At 33.0% G+C, this 25,961-nt stretch overlaps 2 protein-coding genes across 10 annotated transcripts; both read right to left on the reverse strand.

The window, feature by feature from the left end:
• Nucleotides 1-1,344: 1,344 nt before the first annotated feature.
• GONST1 (golgi nucleotide sugar transporter 1) lies at nt 1,345-11,176 on the reverse strand. Of its 5 annotated transcripts, XM_022300986.2 has the most exons (11): nt 10,786-11,176; nt 10,594-10,702; nt 8,864-9,009; nt 8,439-8,670; nt 8,159-8,298; nt 7,013-7,142; nt 4,040-4,138; nt 3,147-3,301; nt 2,643-2,759; nt 1,850-1,947; nt 1,345-1,734 (listed from the first exon to the last, which is right to left on the reverse strand). In XM_022300986.2, exons 4-11 carry the CDS (start codon nt 8,655-8,657, stop codon nt 1,682-1,684), a joined length of 1,011 nt encoding a protein of 336 aa, XP_022156678.1. In that variant the 5' UTR covers nt 8,658-8,670; nt 8,864-9,009; nt 10,594-10,702; nt 10,786-11,176; the 3' UTR covers nt 1,345-1,681. The 5 variants fall into 5 exon arrangements, with proteins under 5 accessions (XP_022156678.1, XP_022156677.1, XP_022156676.1 ...); XM_022300985.2 differs by lacking the exon at nt 10,594-10,702; XM_022300984.2 differs by lacking the exon at nt 10,786-11,176 and having other exon boundaries at nt 10,594-10,779.
• Nucleotides 11,177-16,792: 5,616 nt separating this feature from the next.
• ABCI10 (ABC transporter family protein) lies at nt 16,793-25,690 on the reverse strand. Of its 5 annotated transcripts, none has more exons than XM_022300991.2 (8): nt 25,476-25,690; nt 22,044-22,323; nt 20,639-20,722; nt 20,306-20,477; nt 19,634-19,720; nt 18,289-18,414; nt 18,068-18,190; nt 16,793-17,116 (listed from the first exon to the last, which is right to left on the reverse strand). In XM_022300991.2, exons 2-8 carry the CDS (start codon nt 22,085-22,087, stop codon nt 16,904-16,906), a joined length of 849 nt encoding a protein of 282 aa, XP_022156683.1. In that variant the 5' UTR covers nt 22,088-22,323; nt 25,476-25,690; the 3' UTR covers nt 16,793-16,903. The 5 variants fall into 5 exon arrangements, with proteins under 5 accessions (XP_022156683.1, XP_022156682.1, XP_022156687.1 ...); XM_022300990.2 differs by having other exon boundaries at nt 20,639-20,725; XM_022300995.2 differs by lacking the exon at nt 22,044-22,323.
• Nucleotides 25,691-25,961: the final 271 nt, after the last annotated feature.

The raw sequence follows: 25,961 nt of genomic DNA on the forward strand, positions 1-25,961 counted from the left end.
TTTAAAACTTAAAAAGAAAAAAGAAAAAAGAAAAAATTTCCCATAGGAAACCCGATCTTTGTGAAATTTCATAGGGATAGAGAATTAAATAGGAGGTGGGGACGCGAGTACCCATTCCATTAAAGGTCGTTCGAGCGCATGAGTGATTTTAGTGACAAGTTGAGAGATATCAATAATTGAACAAACAAGTAGTACCAAATGTCAAATCCAACTATACTGCGCAACAATGGAGCGCCCAAGAACAACTATGGATGGGGAAGGTTTCCTCATCCCCATCGTGTGAACATCCCTAATTGTAACATGTTCAAGTAGCTCCTAAATCACATCCCCTCAACAACTAATAAGTTAACCATGTCAACATTTCTATGAATACAGAACACGTACTAAAAATAAATTAACAAGATTCATAGACAACATCAACTCAACACATTAATATTATGACTTCAAAAGAAAAAAAAAACACGTTAATATTATATTTGAAGTTACATTATCAGTTCTTTCATACGTCAAGATAATAACATAAACCAAAGTTATTTTTTTTTATAAATATTATATTATCTGTTTTTTTATACAACAAAATAATAACATAAACCAAAGTTATTTTTTCATAAAGAAAAAGAATAAATGACAAAATAGATATTTTAAAAGTTGAGGTGCAAAATGAATAAATATGAAACTCTAGAAACTAAAACAAACGTTAATAGCCATCACAAGCTTAGCTCTGCGGTATTGACATCTATTTGCAACTGCGTGAGTTTGAATCCACCCACCCCATTTGTTACACTAAAAACAAACATTAATAAACATTTTGGAAGTTAACTATTTAAACTATAAATTTTTTTCAAACTTCTGAGTCAATAAAAATTTAATACCTCGAGAAATCATTTTATCATTTAAAAAAAAAATTCAATGACTACACCATAATCTTTACAAGTTTTAAGATTTGAATAGAATTTTAACATAAATGGATTAAAAAACACTTTTTATCTCTATACTTTTATTGAGTTAAAGACTTAATATGAACTTTAGTTTGTAACTACTTATCCTCATATTTTCAAATCTGGGATCCCTAAATTTTAATATCGTAACAATGTAATCAATGTAATTAAAGTAGGTGACCGTCATAGAATTTGAACTCATTCCCTCTTAACAATTTAATCCATTTAGTTTAAAGCTTGTAACGATATAAAAAAATATTGTTAATATTTCATAAAATTTCTTACCGAGTGTAGATCAATACAACCAAATGTATTTTTTTCTTTTTTTAATATACCCCAATTACCATCGAGTTATGCTCTACTTATAAATTATAAATACTAAATTGTTATATGATAAGAATCGATATTTAACTTTGATGAGATTTTCATATAGAGACTAAATTGGACTAAATTGTTATCAATTCGGAAGTAAATGGTTACAATCTAAAGTTATTTCATTGTGTTTCTTTCCATAAACAAAACTAAGTCAAAACTGCATTTCAACAGAATTCTCTTCAGCTTCATCCCAATTACAAAGCTGAAAACACCTCACCCAACTGCAATGGAGGATTCATCTCTTGATCCATTTTCCATCAAAAATTACAGAAAACTGCAAACCAGCTTCAGCAAGCAGTAGTTCTATATGGCGGGTCGGTGTCGAGAAAAGTTCTTTCCGGTAAAATTACAAATATGGCTTTTGAGAACTAACTTCGCTCTCGTATTTTGGCTCTTGCAAAAAATACACCAGCCAAAAGCCCTGCAAAAATGCCATTCTTTTAGCAGTTATGCATATGCAAAGTCAAGCACGTGGGTTCGAGACCTACCAATGAAAATACGATATCGAAATTAGGCCATTTATGAGAAAAACTTACCAAAAAATATACTTGCAGCGTTCTCCAAGCTTGTAGGGACCTTGAATAGGAAGATGCCAGCCATGGAGAGGGGAATCTTGTTCAGTGACCCCACTAGGCTGCAAATTATAAGCCAGAGATCAGAAGTCCATATTTAGTACTCATATCTACAAGGTATTTGTGCAAATATAAGAGGTAAAATCAGACTCCGAAGAAGGAAATTTAAAATGACTAACAAAGACAGACAAAAAAAAAAGACCTAAAAATGGGAGCCCAAAAATGGAGCCAACCTGAAAGGGGGTAGTCTACATGAAAGGGCACCAATCCAACAAGGCCTAACGAATAATTATAAAAGTCTTTAGGAACCGAAGCCCAAAGCAAGATATAAAACCTAGCAAGGGACGAAACCTCTCCCAAAACCCTACACACTCCTAAAGTCTAAAGATTATATTATTTCTCTCCATCCAAATATAAGCCTTGAAAAAAAGTCCAAAAGCCTTGAAAAAGCTATAAAAAATTGAACAAGTGTCTGGAAGAAAGAAATTTATCAATGAACAAAAAAATTAATGGCAGATTATCTGCAAACGAGGGCAGGTAGAAACAGAATTCAAGTCTTCATTGCATTCGCACAAGATAAGTTAGAATCAAGAAGACAGTATACTAGCAAATTAAGGATGTTCCTCTCTATTTGGTATTAGTAATTTACATGTTAAGTCTTATAATAGCCAATAAGCCAATATTCGAACTCACACGTGAGAGAGTGTTAATAAATTAAAAGGATTAAATTAGACCTTTTTTCTTCTCCTCATTATACCTGTATGTTGTGGCCCCAGTCTGATGGAGAAACCACATGGAAGTGAAGCTAATTCCTAGACCCAAAACACCACTGCATGTAATCACCAGCCAGAACATCGGTAATCTCAAAAGCGATCTGCCAAGTATATTCAACACTCGTTAAATTCACATTCATGTTAGTCAAAATGCACACAAATGGCGAAAAAAATAAAAGTTTTTTCAATAATACATCATTTCTCTAACATAGTCATAATTTCTTAAATCAAAAACTTAATAATTTCTCCCCAGAGGCTTTTTTCAAGCTGTTTTTCCACTATTCTCCTAATTATTATTTCTTTTTTATTAGAAACTGATATTTCATTGAGAAAAATGAAATATTCTCCAAATTATTTTGAGGGAGGGAGTAGAGGCTGAACAGAAATGAACCTCAAAGAACGAAATAAACCGGGTTCTAAAAATGTAGGAACAAAGAACATCATCCATGAACAGGAAGATAGAGAAAAGTCAGATAAATGAAACTCACGTTCCCCACAGATAATCAACCTCGTTAAACACAACAAGAAGAAATATCCCAAGAGGTATGGAAAGAGTGTTATTTAGCAGGACCATTGAGAATTCATTCAAGTTTCCAGATTTGGTTATCTGCTTTGCTGTATCCATTACCCTCCGTAGAGTCAGCTGCATAAAAATTTTACATCAGCTACGCCGTGAAAGCTAATAAAAGATCAATTGCCTAACATGAAACAAAGAAGAAACAAAGATAGACCCTCCCATAGCAACCTCTTTCTACCTTTCAGCTATCCTTTGCTCATTTTGAGCGTCAAACTTATAATTAATTGGGTGCAAGCAGAACCAATTCGTTTTCGAGAAAACAATGAAATTTGTAGGTGGGCAACGAACTAAAAAATACCAACAACCTAGGTGGGATATTGAAGTTGGAATATTAACATCCTGGATAGATTTGATATTGTAAAGATTATTACGGCTTACTTAGTGGGCTATGTCAAAATAATTTGGTAATTATTCTTCTTTTGGAACGAAAAGTTGTGTTTCTTTGTCAAAATGTCATTATTAATTATTGAAGAGTGAGAACTTAAAGAATTTCCGAGAAATGATGTCAGAGTAGCTCCCAATAAATGGAAACGAGAAGGCCTCACATGACTGCTCTAGAAGTTCTTAGAGCAATGCAACTCTATTCAATCAATGTAAAATTTTAACTTCATAAAAAATGGATTTAATCATAAAGTAGTGAAGCAATTGGAAAAGATGACAAAAATAGAACTACAAGAAAACGATAGAAAATATAAGGTATCATCTAAGATGGTGGAAAAGATATGAAACAAATCAAGCCATGGCCATTGCAAATGAAAGTACATGAATAAACTGAATATAAAAGACTTCAAGTTATGTACTCACAGAATATGATGCGGTCAAGAAGCAGTTGACAATTTGCCATGCATAGCCAACAGCATGAAAAGATAGATCAGTAAGGCCCCCAGTAATTGCTGAGATTATCTGCATGAAGCATTGAATTCCAATTGCTCAGTCTAGAATTCATGATAACCAGGGAAAAATTCATTCTTAACGAAACATGGAGAAAACGATTGAAATGGGAGAACGATTAAATGATTGAACCCCTAAAATCTAAATAAAATAGCGTTTCCTCGGCTCTTTCATCTTTCTGATAAAAGACTTTTTTCAGTGGCTGAAGTTTTAAACCATAAGGGGGTGGGTCCATCCTTCCATTTGCTTGGGTCTTTCTCGTTCTTTGACGAATCGAGAAGCTTGAGAGGTTTCTAATTTACTCGCTTTGTTGTCTGAGGTCCCCTCCTATTCTGGGAGGGAGGATGTGAGGGTGTGGACCCCATCCCTTCAAAAGGTTTTTCTTGTAGTTCCTTTTTTCATGTCTTGAATTCCCCGTCCTCTTTTTCCCCGTATCCCCTTGGTTTACCTCCCTTTGGAAGATTAAAATTCTAAAGAAGATTAAGTTTTTTGGGTGGCAAGTCTTGATTGGGAAAGTCAATACCTTGGATCGTATCCAAAGGATGTCTTCCTCTTGTCTGGGTCTACAATGGTGTGTCCTCTGTAGGAGTGCCTCGGAAGACTTTGAGCATTTGTTGTGGACTTGCCAGTTTGCGCAAGATCTTTGGCTTTGTTTCTTTAGGTGTTTTGGGATGACATGGGTCCGCGCGAGGGATTGTAGGTCGATGATGGAGAAGGTGCTGTTACACCCTCCTTTTCGTGATTGATAGGGGGCGTTTCTTGTGGCAAGCTTGTTTTTTGGCTACTCTTTGGGGCATTTGGCTGGAGAGGAACCACGGATTTTTTAGGGGGGTGGAGAATTCTATGGATTATGTTTGGGAGCTCATTAGATTTAATACTTCGTTACTTCGTTATGGGGCTCTGTTTCCAAGGCCTTTTGTAATTGCCCGTTAGGATTCATTCTTTTGGATTGGAGCCCTTTTCTTTAGGGGGCTCCCATCTTCTGGCTGTCTTTTTGTAGGCCCTCTTTGTATTTCTTGTTCCTTGTTTCATTTTTCTCAATGAAAACGTAGTTTCTTATAAAAAAAAATAAAAAATCCTCGAGCCATCAGTCAAATACCACCGTAGAACTAGAATTCTAACCTTGTGTCACGACCTCCTAATGCAAAACAAAACAGCAAAACAAAAGTTGCACTCAATCTTACATAAGAAGGTCATGCATTCTTATGACATATCCACACTTGGGTCCCTTTTCACACGCCTTGAGAATTGGGGAATTCACTTCATTGGTGATTAATAAAATGTTATAGTGTAATAGGCATTCAATCAAACTAGCTTTAATTAGTATATATGAAACCAACTGGTTGGACTAAGTGCAGCACTTAATAAAATGGACTCTCTTTACGCTCTCATCAAACCCAACAGAAAGAGATCATTCAATAAACCAATATATATATACACACAAAGAGTTCAACAACTGGCTCCATGTCCTAGCTTTGCACCCCTATCTTTGGGGCATCAGGCCCAGACCCAGGAGAGATCAAAATTTTTTTGTATTAAACTCATCTGAAGGTTCAACTTGAGACCTCAAAGCCATTATGACTAAGAGACCTCAAACCCTAGCCAACGAGGTGCCCTTGGGGGCAACTGACTTCTAACATTCTTTGATTAGCTAGGAAGAATGCACACTATTTTGGACAAGACAAAAAATTTACACTGATGTATGAAAATGAACAGAAATTGTTCAAAAGATGCACACTATTTTGAGAAGTGTCAATGTCAAATATGGACCCTGATGTAGTCATAGATGTCTTTATTTTAGTTATAAGGTAAACGTGGGTGGTAGGTTATGATCATTTGTATTATACCTTTCACTGCACAGTAACTTCAAGTTACTATTAGTTTGTTATTTCAGAAACATATTGAGGTTTCTGCTCCTAATTAATAAGATCAGATTACATTCATCTTAAAAACCTTGTGCAAGATTGCATTAGACACGCTCCAAAGACATGAAGAGTCTTAATTTTAGTTAGTTTTAAGATCTCAAACAACTACGGTCATGACACCAAGGCACATATGAGAGTACGCATTAAGGACTTGTTGAGGAAGTGTCGTAGAAAAATTAAGCTTTTCCTATTAAAATGTTAGTTCTTTCATCAACTCTATGAATTTGACATCGACTACAAGTCTACAAAATGAATCAAAATATTAAAGAGCCTACAAAGACTAAACAAATATAAAAATGAAAAGGTAAGTTTCACTTGATGAAACTCAATGAGATAGTGTAAAAAGATGTGAGAAGAATGGTTGAGATGCAATTTTTTTTCGTGAGATTAATATCATTTTGTTATTAAAAATCCTTCTGGATATGTGATTATTTCAAAATATTTAAATTTGCTTTTTAGTGAATATATATATATTTATTTATTTTAGTACAGCTTTTTATTGAATATAGGAGAATATTCGTACCTATAAATTTCATTATCATATAATTTATTATGTCTGGAAGCATTATATCAGTGAGAGTATATAAAAACATTTTTAAATATATATTTGATCAAACCTATTTTTGAATGTCCTTGTCCTACTTTTCCAAAAAATGATTATTTCCATGTCGAATATATCTTTGTAAACCATGTCGAATATATCTTTGTGTAGGTTTCTTGATTAGCTTGAACATGTAAAGGAAGTATAATATGTAGATATCTAAGTTTAACACCTCCCCCTCCCCTGGGGTGGACACTAGTAGTCAGACCCGATATAGAACTTTTCGATCAAATCTTTGTGGATAGAAAAAATTAAAGTAAGAAAGGTAAATAGCTATTCCATGCAACGAACTAACAGTAAACTATGCCCTTTGCAGCTAGTCCTGATATTAGTACTTTAGAAATGCTGTATAGTATATACCATGAGGAATAGTGCAGCCCAAACCCTGTTGTCATGATGCTTGCCAAAAAGATACATTTCACCAACTGCAGTTATTACATTGGTAACATTCTTCAAAACTGTGACCATAGCAACATTAATGTATTTCAAACTGCAGGAGAAGTAACAAATATTTAAGAAAGTACATGAACCACAAACCAACAATTAAGTTATAGACAAAGAAATACGGCTCACCAACAAAATAAGGGTTCATAGTGGAAAAAAATAATACAAGTTCCAGATATTGTGAACAATGATTATTAATGGCATCCATAAAGCACCAGACACAAAAATGACACTGTATGATAGACAAGAGTGGAACCACATTGATAGATGGGAAAATGGGTGTATGGGCTCTTTGCATAATTGTTTTGTTCAAGAAAAATCAGTTTAAATAATAGAAAAGATTCAGAACAAACTTTAGCAGCCAATTTTGTGTTAAAAAATATACCATCTGTCAAGATCTAACCAAAGGCAAAAAAAAATATTTTCAGCATTGAGATACAAGACTTGAGGCCGAAATGAAGTCGACTGGGAAACCCTGTGTATGTTAGCTGTTGACATGCATTACTGAATCCATTTTTTAGAGCTTTGGGGCACATGAGATGGTCTTGGGTACCTATGTTCTTCAAGATGCTTAGATAGAAATCAAATCATTTGCAGTGTTCAATATTCAACATAAAAGAATCAGAATTATGCATGTGCTGAATGACCAACAATTATGCACATGTTTTCAAGCAAGACCAAATAAATATGTTGAATATGAAGTCTTCCAAACTTCCTTTCAGATCAAAGTATACGTTGACTCGTCAATATATCCATATGAGGGTTCAACATTGATATCAGAGTCAATCTTTCCCATTATATTGTAATATTGTAGAAATTGAAACATAAAAAACATCAACAAAAAAGTCACCAATACAAATATTAATAATAAGATTTATATCTTGTTTAAGAAGTGTAAAATTCCTATTTATTAATTAAAATAGTTTTCATAAATTTATTCATTTCCATAGTTTTTCTAGAAATATCTGTCATTATCAAAATATCCATAAAAAAATTGAGAACTTGATATTTCTGTTGATATCGATATTTTAATACTTAAACAAATGGAAAGAGAGATCGTACCTGAAGATGCTTGTAATGAGCATCCCAACAAAGATAACATTTACAGGCAACCATACTTTAACCAGTCTCCATGTCAGTGGTTCTGTAGATATTATGCCCATAAAACTCATTGCAGTTACAATAATCACTGATATAAAATTCTGCACAACAAACAGAGCAACAACTTGTTAGTATTCCAATTAATTTTCAAAAGTCATGGTAAAAATTAGAGAATAGTAAGCAACAACAGACGAAAAATAAATGTTAGCTTCTTAACATATTTTCTATAAAGAGAAATCACCTGATAGACCATCAATGATATCCCAGCATTGAAATCATAACTGGAAAGTACAAACTTGTTAACCAGTATCATGCTGCACGAGGAAATGCAGTATGCAAGGCCAGACAATAAGGCCTGGTTATGTATTCTAAATACCCTGAAATTTCGTAACGCTTTGTCTCTGTCCTTTCCCATTTTACCATCTTCCAAGTCGGATTCACCATCTTCAAACTGCTTCATCTCTAATTATTATCTATATGAGAGCCAACAAGCAAAATTAAAGATAATAATAATTTAGTCACATATATTACTGTATATTTACAGAGGAAAAATAATATACTTGAGACAGAAAGGATGAATCTAGAATCCCAGATAAATGCTGAACATGAAGAACAGAAGAAGTGCAATACTAAACTGAGAGAAAGTAATTACTGTGAAAAGAAAACCTGTTAATTGCTTTTATTTTTGCTGCACTCAATCTCTGATTTGCTGTTCCATATGGATCTTGCAATCTAACACTCTTTTCCCTCCACTGAAGTTTTAGTTGTATTTCAGATAGAACGTGGGAAAATGCTTCATCTCTAATTGTTACCTACAAAAGAGCCAACAACCGAAATTATGGATAAAAATTGATTTCAACTTTAATTCTATATAATCACATATACTTACAGGGGAAAAATAACAAAACTACTTGAGAAATAAAGGATGAAATAATCCCGGGTAAATGCAGAATATGAAGAACAGAATACGTGCAATATTGAACAGAAATAAAGTAATTACTGGGAAAAAAACAGTTAACTACTTCTCCTTTCGCTGCATTCAATCTCTGATCTGTTATTCCATATGACTCTTGCAATTTGACACTTCCTCCCCCACCACTAAAGTTTTAGTTGTATTTCAGATAGACGTTGGTTTCATTCTAATAGAAATCTGAAGACTCCAGAGGCAACACTAAAGACAGAGGTATTAAGCACAGAACACCAAGTAGACACAAATCAATTCCATTGAAAAATCTTAACTGATGATTATTTATCACAAATTCGTCCATGTAAATTCCCAATGGAGAACCACCCTGCCAGTGCCAATTTTCCACTGCTAAATCACTTGGGTATCAAATGGCTATAAGGAACACTAGAGGGGGCAGGGCCAGAAACAAAAGGAAGTCATATGCCAATTGCCATAGCTAGCCAAATGAATTCTCATTTTCACACACTGCCATGTAAGAAACAGAAGTACAAAATTTTGCTAGAAGACCTTGAGAAGTGATCACAAAGGAAAAATGAAAAGACCATAATACAGTTCATAATTCATTGTGATGTGATTAACTACAAGTATGAACAAGAATGAAAAGGAAAAAAGAAGAAACAAATACATAAATTCATAGCAGAAATATACACATCATCTGTGAGACTGACATATTATTACCGTGAGCAAACTACGCAATCTGAAGGGCACGAATTGTAGGAATGTCAAAAGTAAATAAATAAACAAATAGAATCGTGGCCTCTCTACCATGAAGGTTTGAATACAGCAGAAAAAAAGGGGTACTCCAGTTTTCCTCTCCAATCAAGTTCGCATGTTTTTTGTTGAGAAGCAAGGAAAAATATGAATCATTTGTTCTTTCATGGTGATTTTAGTAGGAAATGTTGGGAGTTCCTTCTGGAGCAATTTCATATGTCTTGAATTTATGCGCAAAAGGCAAAAGAAAATATGTCCCAGCTTTTGTGCGACTATAACTTGAGAAGGAACGGGAAGGAAGAGTTTGTGGATAAATGCAATAAAAAACACTCCAATGGAGTATTTGGATTAAAGAGCTCCCCATTATCCAACGGCAAGAAAAAATACTGGGAAGAGGTGGCAAACCTTGTGAGATTTTAGACATTTTCATGGTGTTCTCTCCCCAATTCTTTTTGTAATCATTATATTTTTGGTATTAACTATGAAAAAGTTCCTTATGCCACAGTTTGTCCCTTTTCTCATAATGGTTTTACTCCCAGAATTTCACAAAAGTAACATGCAAAGTAAAGCCTTAGAAACTTCCTAAATATCCTTCTTTCCTGCAAAGTTGAAACAGAGATGCTCGTGATTCCTAATCAAAGTTGAAACAGAAATCGAACTGGAGAAGAAACAATCAAAATCACTGAGCTGGGAGGGACGAAAAAATATAATACATCACCTTTGAATCATCAGACCCGAAAACTCAGCGAATCCACAGATGACATGAAACTCAGAGGCAATCAAGTAGTCAATTACAGAAAACTCATGGACGACGAACTATGAAATGGCTAAAAAGTAAAGAAAACCCGATGAATAGTAAAACCGGGCGAAATACAAAGAACCCAGAGCTTAAAAATCGAAACCAACTTACAGAAATCGATGACTCGTCTTCCCCATAAATGAAACAGGAAACTTCAACTGAGAAAAATGGTGGGCCAAGTTGAAGAAAGCTGATGCAGGGAGAAATCAAAACTTTTTGTACAGCGCCCGGAATCAATCAAATCAAACTTATACGGGAAAATGGAACGGATTTTTGTTGCTATTATAATACCCAAAGGGAAAACGTTGGCACTCAGAAATTTCATATTGTGAAACGTGGAATTTGGCTCAGAAAATTGATGGAAGGGAAAAAGTAACGCATTTGATTGAGCGGCGGGTTAATGGATTGAATTGGACACTTCCCTTTCTGTGCCAAGTTATTGATTATTCAAAATCAAAACTTGAATCCACTAAAACGAATATCTGTTCGGATCACTTCCACTCTTTATCCCTCTAGATTGTAGGGGTGAACATCGGGATGCCATTTTAAACCGAATTGATTGACTCGGTTTTTGGATAAATTGTAAAAAAAAAATAACTCAACAAAATTTTGATTTTAGGATTTTTTTTTTTTTACAATGATAGTTCAGCAGTAATTGACATATATTTCCAACCAAGAAGCTGCAAGTTGGCTCAGCTTATAATTTTATAATTTTGCCCTCATTCAACTAATACAAAATTTCTTTGTTTAAAAAAAAAACTAATACAAAATTTCTAACCATTTTTTAGGAAATTGTAGTGGGTAGCAAAAATCTTTTTTATTTCAAAATATGACACCAATTTTTTAAAGTTTCAAATATAGTAAAAATTGTCACTTATATCAGTAGTATATCAGGCACTCATATCAATAGTATATTAGATATATATCACATACATATTGCACAGATACTCATATCAGTAGTATATCAGATGTATATTACATACATATTGTAAGTGTATTAAATACTCATATCAGTAGTATATCAAATGTATATCACATATATATATCAGTAGTTTCAAATATATTATACATGTATAACATTTGGGTAAAGTTGTAATTTTAAAATTGGACCTCCATATTTTTTTTTATAAAAAAAGTGCTATATTTGAAAATTTTAAATGTGGTTACTATTTTGCTAATTGTATTAAATATTTTTTTTACATATTTGCAAATGTGCCATTTTTTTAATGATTGAAACACAAATATTTCTTCTAATTTTTTTCATGTACTATTTTCTTTTCGACTTTAGAAGTGTATTTTAAGAGATTATGAAAGTTGTAACAAGTTTTCCAAATAATTTAAGAAAGTTTATATTTATAATGGGAACTATTTAATAATTTTTTTACCTAAAGATGTTTACTTTCAAAAGAAAAAATTAAAAAAAAAATTACAATATTCTGTCGATCTTGGTTGAGACCGCATGAATCCCGAGTGAGATTCATTGGTTGAAATTGCATGAATCTTTATCTAGAATTCCACTTTTTTTTTCCAAAAAGACAAAGAACATAAAATGGCTCGAAATCAGCTTTTTTTACTTTTTTTTTTTGTTTATTTATAATTTCTCGAGTAGAACCATCAATATTTTAAATGAAAGAATATTTTCTTAATCGCAGCTCCAACAAAAGGAAAAAAAAGAAAAAAATGATAGAAAAACACTAACAAAGGGTAAAAAAAAAATTCTAAGGATTGAGTCAATTTCTTAATTAAGTAACTTTTTAGGTTAATTTTTACTATTATACTTGTTTCTCAATTGAGTTCTATTAGTTTTAAGTTTTAGTAGGTTGTAAATAGAGAAGTTTATTAATGTTGAGAAAATAAAGTGATGTATAAAAATATTGGGAAAGCAAAAACACATTCTTAATGTTTGAAAACATGAAATATGAGAGAGTTTCTGGAGTGATACAAAATTTATTACAAGCCGAAAATGTATTAGTGCTCAAGTGATTCACCGAAGCTGGTACAATGATAAAAACTTCTTATGGAAATTCTCTAAGTTACCATACTTGACTCAATTTAACAACCAACATACAATTTAAAACAATGTTAAAAACATGGTTCTAAATATCCATCGACACGTCGACATTTCCATCGATATGTCTATATTTTCATGAGTTCGACATCGACATGAGGGATAAATCAACATTTTCATCATAGTGTAAAAAAATCGACAAAATATGAAAAATATCAACAAAATGTCACTAATATATACACAATATTAATATTAATTATTTTTTTAACTTATTGAGAAATATGAAAATGTTTATTTGTAATTGAAATATTTTTTATAATTTTTTAATTTCTATAACTTTTACTGAAACATCCATCGACATCGACATTTTATCGATATTTCCATGAAATTGAGACCTCGATATTTTTATCGACATCGAAATTTAAAACCTTTCGTTAAAAGGTATAAATCATAAAACTAAAACCTAAAAGACAAAAAAGATCAAATTAAATCTAACCTAATTTCAAGACAAACTAAAAATTAAATTTATAACTCAGCAATTTTGTGGTTTTTTCTGTTACCCCAAACTTTTAGTGCAGAAACACAAATGGTCTTGTGGTAAAACTTTCGTGAGAAGGTCGCAAAGTTGGTTATTTATAACTACAAAAAAATGTGCTTAATTTTCACCCTCTTTCTCTGCATCCCTCAATAAGTTAAATTTTACTTTAATGTATTTTGTTCTAACATGTTGTACAGGATTTGAGCAATAGCAATATCAAACTTGTTATTCAAAATAATTTTGCAGAGGTTCCTCTATTTTAAATCTCAAATCATCAAGCAATTTGCGGAGTCATATTGCTTGATTTGTAGCTGATGCAATTGAAATAATTCACTATTGACAGTACACAAAGTCACAACTTCTTGTTTTCTTGAATTCCAATATAAAAGCTTAACGCCAAGAGGATCTAAACTAGAAGTACTTTTGGAGTCATCAGAACAACCAAACAATTACAAGTCACTTGTAAACTCATACCATATTCCAAAATAAAAATTACCTTTTTAAGTATCTAATGACTTAAATGCTTTGTAGCATTAAAAAGGTTCCCACTACCATTCTTCGAGACTCTTAAGGATGAATAAACCACCACTCAATTGGATATAGGGTTCGAACACAGGACCTCCCGCTCTGATACCAGGATGAATAAACTACCGCTGATGGATTGGATAAATTTAATTCATTTATTTGATATCTAATAGACACTTTTAAATCTATTGCTAAAAGAGTAAAACAATTTTATATGTATCAATCTTAGATTTCTTCAAAATTCCTTGAGCGTGCTTTTTTGGACAATAAAAATACATTTTTCTTCCTAATGAATTTCCATACCATGAAAATAATGTATGTAACCTAGATATGATATTTCAGACGATCTTTTCCATCTCAACTTTAAAATCTTGTAGAATTTGATGATCGTTTCTAATTACAAGCATATCACCAATATAAAGAGAAAGAATAATGAGTTGATTGCAATTGTGTCACCCACCTCAACATAGAGAGTGTTAAGAGAGTATTCTTAATTTGTCACATTTTTTCTCATTAATAAATTAGATTTTCTATTTCAATTATGAAATCAATCATCAATCATGTCTTAATAATACTAAAGAAAAAGAAATGGATAAGAATATTTGTAATCTCTCTTTTAGAACCCAAAAAAATTTGATAAAAATAAAAATAAAATGGAGAAGCTGAGTAAAATCCACTAACATTGTAGTGGGTTTGGTTTCTCCACTAAATGGTGCCTCACCCAACCCATAAACTAAAACCTTTGACTCTCAACTCAATTATTTAGAAAATGAAATCCACATTCAAATATATAATATCAAATTTTCAATTCAATAGCTATTAGTGGATATTAATATATATATATATATATATATATATATAATAAAATAATTTGGTGATAGCAATAATGGTTGGTAGTAGTATGGATACTCTTTAAAATAAAAAGGTTCATTTTTGTCTATTTTAATAATATATTTTTAAGTTAATTTTCTTTTAAAAAGTGGTTGTTTTGTTCTCTTTATTCTGTTGATTTCAACTTAACACTGTATTTAATATATTTCTTGAAATGTAGTCATAGTTTCATATTAAAGGGTTTTCGTTGTGTAGAATTTGTTATATCTTGCAAACAAGAACCAACATGGTCACTTTTTAAAAGTACAAGGACCGAAACGAACATTTTTAAAATACATAAACTAAAAATGAATCAAAATTAAAAATACATGATCAAAATAGATAATAGAAACGAGCATGAATCAAAGTTAAAAATATATAGAACAAAATAGTATTTTAACATATGCGATTCAACGTTATAAGTTTGAGGCTTCTCCTCCCTCCAAATGTAATATTATTCCAAAAAATTGCTAAGTAATTGGTTAGATATTGAACTAAAAAAATTTAGATATTTGAAAAGAGTTTTATTTAATTCAAGAGAGTATGTTTTTGTATCTAATAATTCATCCAAATACAAACAGTTAATTAAAGATGAGTTGAGTTACACTTTTAGTCTTTGTTACTTTTAACTTTAATTTCAATTTCGTCTCTACAATTTAAATTCTTTTATTCTAGTTCATAGCATTTGATTAAAATTAAATGTGATGGGTGAAGAGAAACAAAAAAATAATATGACAAGAGATATTTAAAATGAGCTTCATGATATTTTATTTGAATAACCAAGTCAATGATATATCAGTCCAAGCCAAATCGAGTATAATTCAGCGGTAATTGACATATACCTCCAATTAAGAGGTTGTGAGTTCGGATCCCCTCCCTAACATGTTGTACTAAAAAGATGATAGATCAGTCCAAAATTATGATTTTGGGTTAGAATTTGAGCAAATTCAAGGCAAAAAATGACTAGGACTAGTGACAAATTTTGTTTTAAAATGCCAAGGTTAATTTCTATTGAGTACAACCAAACTTAGGCTACGCTTTTTTTTTTCTTTTATTTTGTGTAGGGGGGAAAAATTGGATAACGAAACTTTAAAAAATATAACAACTAAATTGAAATTAAAATTAGAAGCATGTACCTAAGAATAAAGACATTTTACATTCCTGGTATCTTATGTTTTAGTCTCTAATGTTTTTTTTTTCTAATAATAAGTGGAAGTGGAGGGATTCGAACTCATAATCTCTTGGTTAAATATGTGTCAATTATCGCTAGCTAAGCTAATGTTGACTTAACATTTCTTAATTTAGTCTCTCATTGTTGGTCAACATTAAAATTTGTTAATGTTAAACTTACATGACATAATATCTAGTAATTGGTAGAAATATCAAGGAAAAAAGTCGTGTAAGACAGAGGAAAGTCCTCCAAATTTATAAGAACTTGGTATAAATTTCGAGTTTTCTTCTCTAATAACATTTTTTCTCTTATAATTTTCAACCAATTCACTAACTGTTATATTATAAGTTTGTCATAAGTAAATTTTAACATTCCAACGATGATGCACTCAACTGAAAAATATTAAAATATACATCAACTGAAAAATATTAAAATATAAGAGACTAAATTGAAACCTTTTAAACAATATGAATTAAGTTGAAAAAATTATACAAACAAATGACTAAAATGTATATTTAGCCGCCAATTTTCAACAACATTGATACATTTAGACTTGATTGAATATTAAAAATTTACGTTGAGGAAAAGATAAAACGAGTAGAAGACACCTTACTCATTCCTTTAAAATTGGAGATTCGATCTCCCATCCTCGCATTTGTTGTGCTATATATATAATAATAATAATAAAATAAAAAAGAAGGAAAAAAATGGGATGTAATTAAAATCAAAATCAAAGTATTAGCTTTGAAAATGGATGTGAGGGAGATATTTGAAAATGGCTAATTTAGTGGGATATTAATATAAGCAAAATCGAAAATATAAAACTAAAATAATATTTAAACCTAAATATACCCCAATTATCAAAATCAAAGTGATCCATTTTCACTGCTTCTGCTGAAACAAATATAATGTCATTCTCAATGGAGGCCATTTGAAGTTTTGCTGCACAAACGATCACCTTTTTATGCTGTTCATCAACCAAGGGATTTTGATTTATGTAACAAGATAATAGCAAAATCATTAACACAATGATTTTATTAGGTAACAAAATGATACAAAATTATATAATACAATGTCATTATAAATTATAATGTAACAAAAGAAACATCAATGAGAGTCATGGATAGGAAATACGCTTCATATAATCCGACTGTTTCGTTTTGATGAAATTTTGAACACTTGTCACATCACCGTGCATTACGACTTTCCCGTCTTCCATGTAGATAGCGCCATCCGCATACTCGAGTTCTTCTAAGCGATGGGTCACCCATAATGCTGTAACATCTTCAGAATTATGCAAAGAATTTCTAACTGCCTTGATCACCCCCATCTGGTTCAGAAAAGAAAATGTTGAACAAGGAGTCAGAAATGAGCACATATATGCAATTTCACAACAGCTCCAGTGAGTATAGATAAATGATTGGTTTAAATCTCATCTTGCTACTCGAACGTCTTTGTTTTGGTTCTTAAAATTTAAAATGCTCTATTTTAGTTCGGTAACTTTCACATGTTCCATTTTAGCTTCAAAATTTCGCGCAAAAAGACTATTTTAGAGGTTAGTTTAAAACATGATATTACACGTGATTCTAAATACTTGCCATGCATGCATCTATCTATTTGATGAGGTAAATGAAGAATATCGACGAGGTAAATGAAGAAAAGATTTGCCTATTATCAAGTTTCCAAAATATAGGAACAATAAACATGAAAGTTGAAGGAATGATTTGTACATGTATTATAAACCCAAATAAAGAGTTAAAACATTTGAAGCTTGCTCTCCAGTAGCAGGAACCTTCTCTTTAAATATAACATGGGTTGAGGACAGAATTCATACATTAGCAGTTCCTGAGCCTATTGGATCCAATAATTTTGTAGAAGCCAACCAATTGAAGGACAAAATAAATTCTAACTTTTGAATTATAAAGAAGCCTATTCATTTCTAGGACAAAATAACATTTTTCCCAAGTTCTATTCTCCATTCTTTTCTGTAACTGGAGTATCGACGGGCTCCACTTCTTACATTATACTCATGACCTGCTTAATTAATCCAAGAAAGGCTCCGCCCAAACCAAATTCAGCTTCGAGAGACAACAAAATTGAAGCTCGAACTTTCTCAATATTCCATTCCCCTTTTCACTAGGGTCACCCCTCGATCGTCTAATTATGCACGAGAAGATCGGATTTGTTTGTGATAATCAAATCAGTATGTCAAATTATACCACTGGAATTATGTGATGGAAGCTTCACAATATCTGCTTGTATATATGATGAAATAACATACCTGATCTTTCTCATCCAGAAATGTGGTCAGTTCATCTAATAGAAGAACTTTACATGCTTCAGCCAAGGCACCAGCAATGGCAACTCTTTGCTTCTGACCGCCGCTCAGCGTTTGGACGGATCTCTGAAGAACAACAACGAGAAAATTTCAAAATTATAATCTGTGATTCTGCAGTTGTTACGTGTTAGAATTTTCAAAAACTATAAATCTATGTGGCTTGCCTGAAGGTAGCTAGACATGCCAACTGCACTCAGAGCTTCCAAAACCCTTGATCTGACTTCATCATTGGTCAGATTTAACTTACCAAGGCCAAACGCAACATCGGCTTCCACAGTAGGCATCACAACCTGGTAAAAAAAATAATTATTTCCATCAATTACAACAACAATATGAACAAAAAGAGAATTGAAGAGTCAAAAAGACCTTTTTAGTTTCTAGAATGGCAAGCATGCTTGAAATTCAATAGATTTTCTCAAACAGGCAACTTTACTCTTTCTGCATCTTTATTATCTTCCAAGTAAAAATAAACTTTAGGTCAAATTAAAAATTTAGGTAGTGCTTAGTCACTCAACTTTCAAAAGTTTTAATTACATCTATGAACTTTTGATTTTGATTTGAATAAGTCCATACCATTAATACCGTTATTTAGATATTGACGTGACATGTGATTGGAGTAATAAGTGATGACTTTGTACAATTTGGCACAAGAAAGTAGGTCTATTGGATAAAATAAGAATAGACAGGCCTAGAAACTTGATTGGACAAGTGATTTTTTGCCACGCTCATCCTTATTTTATCCATTAGGATCAAGCATACTCCCTTGTGCGACTTGTTTACATGTCATGCTTGTTCGTTGAATCAACATGCCACATCTGACAATGTTAGCAGTAGGAAAATTAGTTAGAATCAAAATTGAAATTTCAAAGATGTAATTAAAACTTTTTAAAGTTTGGATACCAAATCGGCACCACCATCAAATTTTGGGACTAAATTTAAATTTTAACGTAAATTTATCAGCAGATTAACTAGTTTAATTGTAATCCTACAAATCAACATTCCTTTGCTTTTAGATCAAAGGCAAACTTAATGATATTAAAGTCATCATTTTACTTGATTTTTCGTGATGAGAAACCGAGCTCTCATTGAGCAAAATGAAAGAAAAGAGTCATTAGAGTCAAGTATTTCTTGCATTCATAGTGTTTTTCGACTAAGTCCATTCTTCAAACCAGTTTCAAAGATGATTCCTGAAATGCAATACAAAAATCCTCTAAAGGATGGATGAGCAGCTTAGTATAGCTAGTAACTAACAATAGCTTCTATAAAGACCAATGCAAAATGAACTATATCAAAATAAACCAATGATGCAAAACTTCAACTGCAAAGGCACAGAATGAGAAGCTTCGCCAAAACAGTAGAATTATTTTTCCTAGGTGTAAAATTCAACTGAAAACAATGCATATTTACTCAGAAAAAGGAACTTCGTCATGACAGTAGAATCTCGTTTCAAGGGGTAATTGAAATGTTATCATTTGTCAACTGAAGGTCAAAATGATGAAGGGACATAACCTGATGGTCCGGATTTTGGAAGACAAAACACTTTGGCTTCTTGACGTATACTGCACCAGTTGTTGTATTCAACAGACCAGCCAAGACCTGCATAAGAGAACGTGAACCTATAACTTCATCTTCTTGTTACATCGAGCAAGAAAAGTACAGTGACATATTAGGGCCCATTTGATAGTCGTGTTAAATTTTGTCCTCGTTTTTTATATATTAAGAAATATTAGTCATAAATCATAATGGCTTGAGAGCTGCCCTATGAAGACTTCAAAGGTTAGGAAATTGAAATACCCTCTAAATTCCTAGGTTCAAGCTCTTGAGTTACAAAACATAACAACCTAAAATTCTTGTTGTCTCTCGAAATTGGAATTAAAAGTAGGTAAAGCATCCCGGAGATTATTGGGGGTGGCCCATTCGGCTAGCATCAAAATTAAACAATATCTATTTCTGCTTCCCATTGAAGAACAAATAATGTAACGTTTAGAGTGACCACCCTACAGAAGTATCATGCAATCAAGCTAATGTAAACATATAGTTCTTCCTCAAGTGACTTCACTGGAAGATTCTGAGCAAACTGCTTCCAGAACAATTTTCTAGTTTTGCTTTCAAAACAGCTTTTAATAAATGTATTCGAATAATTTAAAACAAAATAGGAAATGTGGGTGAATCTCAGTGTACCTTCAAGAGGGTTGATTTTCCGCAACCATTAGGTCCAAGAAGCATCCAAAACTGCCCTGAAGGGATCCGGAGTGAGCAATCCCTCAGAATAGGCACAATTTTCCCCTGCCTCGTTGTGATTGAGAAACTGAGATTGGATCCCTCGATGGCTATATTTTCAGTAAGATTTGCCCTGCAAACACACAAGAACTCTACGGTCATAAACCATTCGAGAAATTTGAATTGCGACCATTGAAAAACAAACAGCAAACCCAAAAATTGACGGACTACAAGAACTAGAAATCAAATAGCATTGAAATAGATTGAGAGAGTAAATTAAGTTAGAGATGGAACCTGGAGGGTGGGTTGGAGAAGAGAGGAGAAAGAAGAGGTGGCGATGCCGGAACTAGATTAAAAGAGGAACTCTTCAAAAGCATGCTGCTGCAGAAAATGGTGGAGAAGAAGAAATTATCAATTTCTTCCTAATTAATGCACCTTGAAAACTGAAATCACCCGGGAAATTTGTTGGATTTCAATAGTAGAAGAAGAACTGCTCTGTTTTTATCAAAATTTTCTAGAGTAAAATCATAAACAAATGGTACTGGAAATTTCTGCTTAGGTTTAAATTTTTATTTATTTAGGCCATGTTTATTTATTTATTTTTTTTATATAAAAAACTGCACTTTCATTGAGAGAAATGAAAAAAGATACAAAAACAAGGAGGGCATAAAAAAAACAGCCCTGCAATAGGGAACCCCTAAATAAAAGGACTCCAATCCGAAATAATGAGACCTAATTGATAATTACAAAAGGCCTTAGCGACCGAACCCCATAACGAAGTATTAAACCTAACAAGATCCCAAACATAGTCCAGAGTTTTCTCCACTCCCTAAACAGCCTATTGTTCCTTTCCAGCCAGAGACCCCATAAAGTAGCCAGAAAACACGCCTGCCAAAGAAAACGACCCCTATCACGGAAAGGGGGGGATAACGGCATTTCCTCCATGATCGCCCTACAATCTCTGCAACGGACCTAGCCAATCCCAAAACATCTAAAGAACCGAAGTCATAAATCCTGCGTGAACTAACAAGTCCACAACAAGTGATCGAGATGTTCCGACGAGCTCCTACAAAGAACACACCATTGCGGGCCCAGGAAAAAAAAAAAACATCCTCTGAATATGATCCATGGTATTGACTTTTCCAAGTAAGACTTGCCACCCAAAGAACTTAATCTTCTTTGGAATTTTAATCTTCCAAAATGAGGTAAACCAAGGGACCACCAGGGAAGAGGAGGAAGAAGAAGAATAAGAATAAGGAGACTGGGAGTTCAGAACATGGAAGAAAGAGCTACAAGAAAAACCTTTCGAAGGGTTGGGGGTCCACACCCTAACATCCTCCCTCCCATAGGAGAAGGAAGCTCCAGACAGCAGATCAAGTAACGCGGAAACCTCTAACGATTCCCGATCGGTCAAAGAACGGGTAAGCCCCAAAGAAATGGACGAACCCTCTCCCCTGGGACTCAAAATCTCAGCCACTGAACAAAGCTTCTTTTCAGAAAGAAAATAAATCCGAGGGAAAGCAAGGCACAAAGGTTTATCTCCTAACCAAGTATCCTCCCATAAGTAAGTATTTTTATCTCCTAACCAAGTATCCTCCCATAAGTAAGTATTTAGACCCTCCCCCACAACGACGCGTAAAGATTGAGAGAAGACGGGAAGACACAACGCAATAGCCTTCCAAGGATTATAGTTACTCACCTTAGACCCACATGCCGGAACCCAATCAAACGGATGCAGCCCATACTTGCTCACAATAATCTTTCGCCACAAGGCGTTAGGTTCGTGGAATCGCCATAACCATTTAGCCAAGAAAGCCTCGTTCCTTAGTCACAAATTCCCATTGCCCAAACCACTCGCTTCCAAAGGCTTAGACACCTCTTTCCAGTTTACAAGATCTGACCCACCCCCCTCCTCCACACCTTCCCAAAGAAAGCCCCTCATTATCTTTTCGGATCCTTCACTCACATTCACTGGGATCCTGAAAAGAGATAGAAAGTAGTTCCTCATTTAGGCCATGTTTATTAAGGGAGTGTTTTGGAAGGATGGTAGAATGAGTGATTTTGAAAAAAGAGATTTAAGTATAACTGATTTTCTAAAATCATCATGCAACTATACTTAGCGTGTGTTGTGATCGCTACAAGAATTAGAATTTTTCCCAACACAAAAGAGCAAAAAAACGTTGGGAGTAGTTTCTCCCGACGTTAAATATTCGTCAGCAAAAAAGTCTGCAAAAGTGCGTTGGGAAAGCACATTGCCAACGTTTTTTAAAAAATGTTTACAACCATACTTTTGTCGACCTTAAAAAAAACGTTGGTAGGGCTGACTTTCTGCCAACTTTTTCTAACGTTGGCATATCTACCAACATTTTAAAGAAACGTTGGCAGATGGAAACTTCTGCCAGTTTTGCGAAACGTTAGCAAAGTTGCCGAAGTTATGAAAACGTAGGCAGAAGTTTCCATCTGTCAATGTTATCCAAAATGTTGACACATCTACTATTTTGCCAACGTTTTGAAAAACATCTGCAGATCTACTATTCTGCCAACGTTTTGCAAACGTCGGTATATTTATAGTTTTGACGACGTTTTTATAAAAAATGTTGGCAATATATATTTAATTTTTTTCTAAAATAAAATGCGCTAATTTCAATCCCGACATTCTTGGGATACCTGATTTGAAGGTCAAATACCAAAATATTAAATATCAAAATATCGAATACCAAAATATATCAAATACCAAAATATCAAATACCAAAATATATTAAATACCAAAATATCATTCAAGTTTACATATTTCAAAAGTTCTTGGATTTACACGTTCAATACGTTTCAAAAGCTACATAAACCTAAGTAGAAGTTTCATGCATTTCAAAAGCTCTACATGACAAAACTTCATAGTAGCCAAATCCGAAGAACCTGAAAAATATAGTTTATGTAAGTACAGAGTACTTAGCCAAAATGATCACCACTTTATATATCTGTGAAAATAAAAGCTTGATGAAAACATAAAACATAGCTAAGAGAGAGAAATTCCGCACCCACCAACATAAAACATAAAACATAGCTAACAAAAATTACATTTCTCACCACAACCACCAACAAAATTAAATTAAATTAAAAATAATTAACCCCATAAAGATCCTCCCCTTAAAAGACACAATAATTACAATGCTTAATAGAAGCTACAATAAGTACACAAACCCCCTCGCCTCAATGCTTGTAGCTTGCGGAAGCTACAATAGCTTTGTAGAGTGTTCACACCAAACAATCACAAGCTTTAGAAAAGATATATAAGACCATATAAAAGAAACCAAAACATAACACAAAACCAAAAATAGAAATCATAAGTACACAAACCATAAAATTGCATAGGAAAATGTCATTCTCAAACTCATGTAAGATTCTATAATTGATGGTACTAAGAGAATAAGAATCATTCATTTTCATTCTATTTTTCGATAATATCATGAATGCCACCTCTTTGTTGTTGCCTTCAATTTTTTCTACACACAATGATAGTGACAAATGAACTGATAGAGAACTTTCAAATAATTTTTTCTTCTAACACCCCATTACTCAACAACCATCTCTCTCAAACTACAACTCTTATAATTTTCCTAAAACATCCTTCAATCTATGTTATCTCTCTCTTTCTCTCCAGCACTTCTGTCTCTATTTATCTCTTTTATCATATCGGTCTTCCCCAGAAGCTTTATCTGGCGGTAGTGTCTATGACCATAAGGGGGATTGGGGTTGTTGTTGATCGGAGAGGAACTGAAGCAATGAAATATAAAGGATATTTTATAACTTTATATACGGACGATGAATTGGAGGACAGTAATAATTGGCAGAATATTTGATGCTTGTTATAATTAATACTGTTAAACATTTTTATCCATAAGCTACGAGTGACATCAAGTGAATTTGTTCCTTTACCAAGATTTTCTAGTGATGTGTAGAGAGGTTGAGCTACTCTGCTTTATGTTGAGTTCCATGTTAATAATCTTTTGATGAACATTTATTGTTGACTTGTAGAAAAGTCAGGCACGAGAATGTTGTACAGTTTATAGGTGCGTGTACCAAGCCTCCAAGTATGTGCATTGTAACAAGTGAATCAAGCAAAGAGTTCATTATTATCTATTATAACCCTATTGGACAAAATAAACGAATACAAATTATCTCTTTGGATTAATTTGGAAGTCATTTTTCTATTTCTTTAATTCAGAATTTATGTCTGGCAATAGAGTCTATGGTGATAGTACCCTTGAAAACTATTTCTTTTTTTTCTAATATATATCAGTTTCCTATAAAGGAAAGTCATTCTAAAATTTTTAAAATCTCAGGACATGAAGGGCCCTTTTGCTTTTAGTTATGCTTTTTTGGGAAATTGTTTAGTGAAAATATAATTCTTAATTAATGTCTAAATATTAAATTAGTTTTTGATCTTGAGCGTCATTCATATAGCATTAACTTTAGAATCAATTAATTTCATATAATCCTTATTGGGATATGTTCAACAGAAGTCTTGTCTGCTTCCATCATGGCTTTATTTCATAGTGTTTGTCTTGCATTGCAGGCAAATACATTTCACTTACATCAGTAAAGACAAAATATCAGAATGACAGTAACCTCCTAATGTGATCTCTTAACAAAACCAACCACTGACTAACATGAATTCCCAACTCCCAATTTCAAATAATGATCACTAACTAACGGAATCCAAATTCAGGAATTCGTACAATAATGAATTCCAATTCACTAATTTCAATTTTGAGAATTTCAATTGGGGAATTCAAACACCAATTTCCAGTAGAAATTTCAATAAGCACCATCTATCTATGATTTAAATCCGAATACAATTTACCATTTCGATGCATAAAAAAAAAAGTAAACTGGTGTCCTAGGGTTAACACCACTTCCAATTCATAAATGCACAATAGAATAGCCAAGCAGAAGAAATACAGAAGAAAAGTTTCAATGCCGAATCCCAAAACTCACATCTTTCACCACCAAAATCGACATTTACAAATAATTTCTAACTTCAACATGAAAATTGAGCCACCAGTGAAGCAAACATTTTGAAGAATTATAAGAAAATTATAAGAGATTGGAAAGAGCAGAGTGTTCGGCATACCTTGGAAGAAGGAAAAGAAGTTCGAAGAGGCTGAGGACGGTGAGCAACGTTGCAGAGACTCTGAGACCTCCAGAAACGATGCGGCGGCGGCGGCAGTGGTTTCAGCGGGATGCGGCGGCGGCGGCGACGGCGGTAGGGAGCGACCACAGTGGGATGAAGGAAGCGAGGGAAAAATCGACGGGTGGAGGCGCGGATTGAAATTTGTTTAAACATAATAAGATTGTGCTGAAAACCACCGTGTTTCAATTGTAATAATAATAATTATTATTATTATTATTAAATAAATAATAAAGTGTGGAAGATATAAAAATTGAAAAAGAGAGATCACCTGATTAGTTTTATATTTTTGGAATTCTAAAACAAATTATTTAACCAGTTTGAAAACTATTTTATTTTTCTATTATATATTTTTTTAAAATTTGGCTGGTTTTCTAAAAAATTTTTTATTATGTTTTTCACTTTTCTTTTTAATACATTTGAATTTTT

The sequence above is a fragment of the Momordica charantia genome (assembly GCF_013281855.1).
Source record: "Momordica charantia cultivar OHB3-1 chromosome 2 unlocalized genomic scaffold, Mcharantia_2.0 BLBB01000002.1, whole genome shotgun sequence".
Lineage (NCBI taxonomy): Eukaryota > Viridiplantae > Streptophyta > Magnoliopsida > Cucurbitales > Cucurbitaceae > Momordica > Momordica charantia.

What these genes read in the sequence shown, in the direction of transcription:
- GONST1 (XM_022300985.2), bottom strand. Translation starts at nt 8,657, where the DNA reads ATGAAGCAGTTTGAAGATGGTGAATCCGACTTGGAAGATGGTAAAATG. An exon ending in ACTGGGGCCACAACATACAG is followed by an intron (nt 1,948 to 2,642) that starts GTATAATGAGGA and finishes TATAATTTGCAG; the next exon opens with CCTAGTGGGGTCACTGAACA. An exon ending in CGCTGCAAGTATATTTTTTG is followed by an intron (nt 1,735 to 1,849) that starts GTAAGTTTTTCT and finishes GCATTTTTGCAG; the next exon opens with GGCTTTTGGCTGGTGTATTT.
- ABCI10 (XM_022300990.2), bottom strand. Translation starts at nt 22,087, where the DNA reads ATGGGCTGCATCCGTTTGATTGGGTTCCGGCATGTGGGTCTAAG. An exon ending in TCCAAAATCCGGACCATCAG is followed by an intron (nt 18,415 to 19,633) that starts GTTATGTCCCTT and finishes TTTTTTTACCAG; the next exon opens with GTTGTGATGCCTACTGTGGA. An exon ending in GCATGTCTAGCTACCTTCAG is followed by an intron (nt 18,191 to 18,288) that starts GCAAGCCACATA and finishes GTTGTTCTTCAG; the next exon opens with AGATCCGTCCAAACGCTGAG.